This window comes from Pinus tabuliformis, chromosome 3_2 (assembly GCF_031772625.1).
Source record: "Pinus tabuliformis cultivar Carrire ecotype Pingquan chromosome 3_2, CPIR1, whole genome shotgun sequence".
In the NCBI taxonomy this organism is placed as follows: Eukaryota; Viridiplantae; Streptophyta; class Pinopsida; order Pinales; family Pinaceae; genus Pinus; species Pinus tabuliformis.
In genome coordinates this window covers 138,077,266-138,083,555 of record NC_142302.1, presented here as the reverse complement: position 1 = coordinate 138,083,555, position 6,290 = coordinate 138,077,266, and the positions used below count along the sequence as shown (strand labels likewise).

The following is a 6,290-nucleotide window of genomic DNA, read 5'->3' as shown; positions in this document are numbered from 1 at the left end:
TTTTACTCTCCGTTTCTCCAGCATTCTCGAGGTGTCCTCCGTTTCAAGGAGCAGCTGTCATCATGGATGACCTCGATGCCGTTGATTACTCTGAAGACCCGCTGGAGGGGGTATCCATCTGGCACTCCACGTATTCCACATCTGAAGGTATGTATAGCTCTGGCCTCTCCGGAAGTTATCCTTCATACTCCTTTGTGGAACCGTCACGGTCTCAGTCTGTGGTTCTCCCGGATGACCCGCCTACTTGGCCATCGCTTTCTACCCCCCCACATTCCCCGGCTACCCTCGGTTTTGTCACTGACTGTCTAAACCCTAACCCTGGTTTGGACCTCCATGTATCTGGAGTGCCGGCCCGACAGTTTATCCCCCCATCGGTGACCGTCGGATCTACCGGTTTTCCCCCTTAGGCCTCATCTACTCCACCTTCTAGCAGCTTTACCGTCGTTCTGCCTCTCGCTGGTTCTATTCCTACCTCCGTTGGAAACCCTAACCCTTCCTCGTCTAACCCTAACCCTCCCCCTGCGGTTTCAGGCCCTCTTCCGAGTCGGGTACAGCACCAGCCACCTCATCAGGGGTCTAAGAAGAAGTACAAGTGTTACAAGTCCAAGGCGGACGATATCTTTCTCAGATTAGAAGAGGACATTCAGTGGGGAGAGACTATGGATTTCGCTGACAGAGTCTTGGTCAGGCGCATCAGAGGACGAAATTACACGGCTGCCCGTTTGAAAACTTGGGCATCCGAGGTTTGGGGTCACCATCTGGTGGACATCCCCTTCGTGCAGACTTTCGTGAGGGGATGGTTCGCACTGAGATTCGCCCGTGCTGATCATACCAACTGGGTTTTGTCCTCCTACTAGCATTTTGAACATGCCCCGGTTCTCCTGAAGCGCTGGACGCCTCTTTTTGATCCAAAGACTGAGCAAATAGGTATCGGACTAGTATGGATTCGGCTCCGGGTCTCCCTTTGCAATATTGGTCTGAGGACATCTTCAGGCGGATTGGTAACGCTATAGGCTCCTACATGGAATATGATAAGTCCTATCAATACACGGGCATGATGGCATATGCTCAGATTCTTATCAATCTTGATACTCGGGGCGGCTTACAGGAGTACATCACTATACAGTGGAGGGACACATCCCGCAAGAAGATCATTGATTACGAAGGCATTCCATATCGATGCCGTAGATGCCACAAAGTGGGGCACTTATTCAAGGATTGCCCCCTCTTGCATAAGATCAGGGGTACTGAACAGAGTTTGGAGATGGAGCAGCCCAGAGGAAACCCTTCTCGGCCCGATAAAGATATTGAACCAGAGAAGATTGACAAGGATGCAGAGGACACCTGGGGAACACTTGATAAAGTGGGCACTGATAAGGGTCACACTGTTACAAACCCTTCATCGCCTCCCCCTCCAGCGTGTACCAGTCCAGCAAAGGAGGACATCTCGCAGTCGGGTATGTTATCTACATCCTCCTCTCTCTTTTCTCCTGTATCTGGCATATCTGAAGCTCTTGCATCCCATTCATACAATATTACATCTCCTCCTACTTTATCATCTTCGGTCTCCTCGATTTTATTTAGATCTCAGGGATATGCTCCTCCCTCCTCTCTTCACTGCTCTCTTCCCCTTCCCCCTCCCATCACTGCCCCCAGCATCCCATCTCTATCATCATCCTCCCTTCCTTCACTTTCCATCCCCTCCCCCTCTGTATCCCCTCGGTACTCTCTCCATTCCAGATCGAAGGATAGAGGACATGACGCGATTGGTCTGGACCCTGAGATTACCCCTGCCTCCCATAAACCCTCCAGGGGTCGCCCATCTCATCTCACTAAATCCAGACACACTGCGGGTGAAGAAGTTGCCCTTGGGCGACAACAAACCATTGACAGGGCCCTTAGAGCTAGGAATGGCCCTCTGCCTCACCCTCCATGAAGTTTCTATCCTACAATTGCAGAGGGTTTGCTAGCCCTCCTAAAAAACTAGCACTCAGAAGATTGCTCACTTCGACTCAGCTGGACATTATTTTCTTACAAGAAACTCTTTGTTCGGCTGATTCTCTTATTCCTACTCTTAATTCTTGGCTGCCGAATTGGACTTTCCACGCCCTGGACGCGTCTGGGAGATCTGGGGGTATTGCTATTGGTTTATACAACAAGACTATGGAGCTCAGGAACATTTGGGGAGGTAGGGGTTTTATAGGTATGGATATATATGCCCACACATTAGAGTCTGAAGTTCGTATTATGAATGTATATGGTCCATGTGTGGATAGGGCAAACTTTTGGAGAACCCTTCTGGACTCAGAATTCCTACAGGCAGACAACATCATTCTTGGAGGGGATTTAAATTTCTCGTTGGGGTACAGTGAATCTTGGGGACACTCGGCCCAAGTAGACAGCCTAACAGACACTATCTCTACCTTACTAGAGGAGCATCAGTGGGTAGACATTCCATCTGCCAGGATTCAGTATACTTGGACAAACAATCGCAGTGGAGACCACAACCTGGCAAGGAGACTTGACAGATTTCTCATTAAAGAAGCTTTCTTAAGCTCTCATCCTCATATTCGATAGTGGGTTGGTACTGGAGGTATTTCTGATCATCGGCCAATATACTTGGAATTGGCCGATACAAACCTGAGAATTAAAAGCCCCTTCAAATTCAACGCCTCTTGGCTCAAGGATCCTTCTTACATTCAAATGGTCACTGATTACTGGCAAACCAACCCTATACTGGAACGCGAGGATCATACAGAAGGTTTTATCAGGAAATTGACAGAACTTAAGAGGATCTCCAAAATTTGGGCTCACCAGAAACGAAAGAATGATGACAACACCCTGAGGGAGGCAGAGTTGGCCATTGCCACACATGAGGATACTTCCAATGGCACTTTCCTATCACAAGAAAGCAAAGATCACTATACCTCCCTCATCTCGAAGCGTTCCCAAATACTGAAGGAAAGGGAGGAGAGCTGGAGGCTCAGGAGCAGGGCAATCTGGCTCACTGAAGGAGATGACAATACCAAGTTCTTTCATAAATTTTCCAACGGTAGAAAAGCCATAAATACTATTTGGGAACTTCGTAATGATCAGGGTCAATCGGTATCATCACAGCGGGATCTGGCTAGATTAGCCATTGAGCACTTCAAAAGCATCTACAAGGCGCCTAGAGCTGTGAATATTATGGAAATCATGCGGGTTGCTGAACATTTTCCCAGATTTGTACAGCAGGAAGACACGGAGGACCTGATGATGGAAGTGACGAAGGAAGAACTTGAGGCAACTATAAAATGGTTTAAAAAAGACAAGAGCCCTGGGCCGGATGGGTGGACCATCGAGTTCTACATAGCTTTTTTTGATATCCTGGGGGACGATTTACTCAAGATTGTGGAGGATTGCAGAAGGAGTGGAAGAATATCCCCGGCCATCAAATCCACCTTCATTGCCCTTATCCCGAAATCTGACAATCCTTCCTCTTTCAACGATTTCCGACCCATTTCCCTTTGCAACTGTTTGTACAAGATTATTGCAAAGATCATAGCAAACCGACTGAAGCCTATCCTTTCCAGACACATATCCTCTGAGCAGTTTGCTTTCCTTCAGCACAGACAGATTCATGAGGCTATTGCCACAGCTCAGGAACTCCTCCACACTATGCAGATGAAGAAGCAGAAAGGCATGATTCTGAAGGTGGACCTCTCAAAGGCCTTTGATAGAGCTAATTGGCTCTACATTAGATTATTACTGACTCACCTAGGCTTTCCTTATGCATATATTAAATGGATCATGAGTTGCATTAAAGATGTATCTTACAGTGTGTTATTAAATGGGGAAGCCACATCTTTCTTCCTCTCGGAGAGGGGACTCAGGCAGGGATGTCCACTCTCCCCTCTACTTTTCTTACTTATCATGGAAGGATTAAGCAGGGCCATCATATCTGCACGCAATAGAAATCAACTGGCTGGCATCAAGATCACTGAGAATTTTTCTCTCACCCATCTATTATTTGTTGATGACATTCTCATTTTTTTAAATGGCAGTATTGGAGATACCACGGTCCTCCAGAATATCTTCAATCTTTTTCAACAGGCAACCGGGATGACAATAAATGATAGTAAATCTACGATTACTACCTTTGGCTGCTCACAACATGAGATTGTATTTACCTCACAGTGCTTCCCCTTTACCTCTCTGAATCTGGAAGATGGTCTTAAATATCTGGGCTTTAGGCTTAAGCCTCACGGATACAGGATTGCAGACTGGACGTGGCTTATTGCAAAAGTGGAAAAGCGCCTTCAAGTTTGGTACCATAAATACCTATCCCGTGCAGGAAGATTAGTCCTTATTAAAGCTGTGATTGAAGCCACTCCTGTATTCTGGATGACCCTGGCTTGGATTCCGAAGGGTATACTGAACAGACTACAAAGCATATGTTGCAGATTCTTATGGAAAGGCAATCAACCGGGTAGGTTATTTGCCTGGGTCAAATGGGAGACAATAGCAAAGCCTAAGAGATGGGGAGGATGGGGCATCAAAAGGCTTGAACTTTTCTCCAAAGCTCTGGCGGCAAAGCTCGGCTGGCATCTTATCACTACAAACAGCCTCTGGTCCCGGGTTGCACAAGTGAAATACATCTGGCCCATGAACCTGATGGACTGGTTCAGACAGCAGCACAGAATAAGCAATAACATCTCCAATATATGGAAGGCGGTTATAAATGCATTACCACTCCTACATGAAGGCATAACGTGGAGAATAAAGGAGGGCAATGCTGTTCGTATTGGCACAGACCCATGGGTTGGTTGTGGCAATGCACACAGACTACCGGTAGATTTGATAAGGCATTTACACAGCAGGGGTATCACCCACATCAAACACATCGGTGACAGAAACAATTCCTCCTTTCTACAACAGGCATGGAAATCGGCTCTTGATCTGGACATCCCTATACAGTGGTGACTCGATTGGCAGGACTACACGGATGCTCTTACACAGGCACATATCCGACTATCTGAAGGACCGGACGAGATTATATGGGCCTTCGCCAAACACGGAACATATTCTCCAAAAGAGGGTTATATTAGATTAATGGAACCATACAAACCCCAGAACATAAACCCGACTTGGAGATTACTCTGGAAGCTTAAGGCGGCCCCTCGTACCCGCTTACTGATGTGGAACATTTTGTTTGATAAGATCCCTACGGGGTCAAATCTGATGAAAAGATCTTTTCATGGCCCTTTCTGGTGTCACCTGTGTCGCAATGATGAAGAGAGTACTGAACATCTCTTCCTAAATTGCCCCACCTCCAAGGAACATTGGAATTCCATCATTACTCACTATCCAAGCTTAAAAAACTGGCATGGACACAACATTCTAGATGCCTGGAGTACATGGTGTCAAAACCAAAATGGAAAATCCAAAAACATGCCTCTTCTAGTTTGCTGGTCATTATGGATTGCTAGAAATCATTCTATTTTCAACCACAAAACACCCCATTGGCCTGCCATCTTGCTCCATACCATTGCGGATTATGATCTTCTTCCCGAGGAGGACTCCAATGCCCCTCCCCGCACCATTATACCAGAAATCATAGACAAATCAAAACCATGGGCATATTTTGATGGCTCTGCGCAGGAGGCAGGATGTGGTGGCAGAGCCATACTCTACCTAAATGATACACATTGCTTCAAGATCCAAATAAGTTTAGGCAGGGGAACTAATAATTATGCTGAACTCTGTACTGCTAAACATCTCATTCATTTTGCATTGGAAAAGCATTGCAGACATCTACAGCTGTTTGGTGATTCCAAAATCGTCTGTAATTGGTTAAATAATGCATCCCACTGTAATGCATTTTCATTGAGGCATATATTAGAAGAAGCACAAAGATTGATATCTTCTTTTGACTCCTTTGCCTGTCGCCACATTTACAGGGAGCAAAATACGGGGGCAAATCACCTTTCCAAAGAGGCAGCGCTTAGACAGGGCGATGACTGGTTGATCCAGGAGGAAATAGATGGGACCTTCCACCAGCATTACCACAGACCTTTTGTGGAACTTAGAGAAAATGGGCTTTAAGCCCTATAATATTTTCTGATAAACTTGTATATATCATGTTTATATTTACAACTTTTTGGTCTATATTTATGACTTTGGACATACAGTTCCGATTTTGATACTTAGTTTCTCTCTCTGCGAAGAGACAGCATTCAATTTTGATCTTGTTCTCTCTATGTTAGAGAGCAGGCATAGACACAGTACAACAGATAACAGACTCCCTGCGT

General features: G+C 46.0%; 1 protein-coding gene across 1 annotated transcript; it reads left to right on the top strand.

Moving 5' to 3' along the window:
* The first annotated feature begins 940 nt into the window (after positions 1 to 940).
* LOC149180204 (uncharacterized) lies at positions 941 to 6,084 on the top strand. The gene is made up of 3 exons (XM_089413805.1): positions 941 to 1,564; positions 2,578 to 4,830; positions 4,975 to 6,084. Exons 1-3 carry the CDS (start codon positions 941 to 943, stop codon positions 6,082 to 6,084), a joined length of 3,987 nt encoding a protein of 1,328 aa, XP_089269931.1.
* Positions 6,085 to 6,290: the final 206 nt, after the last annotated feature.

Bases quoted from the DNA above. Each gene is read 5' to 3' on its own strand.
- LOC149180204 (XM_089413805.1), top strand. From the start codon at position 941: ATGGATTCGGCTCCGGGTCTCCCTTTGCAATATTGGTCTGAGGACATC. The intron at 1,565-2,577 runs GTCTCCTCGATT...CATATTCGATAG, and splicing joins CTCCTACTTTATCATCTTCG to TGGGTTGGTACTGGAGGTAT. The intron at 4,831-4,974 runs GTAGATTTGATA...CTCGATTGGCAG, and splicing joins GCAATGCACACAGACTACCG to GACTACACGGATGCTCTTAC.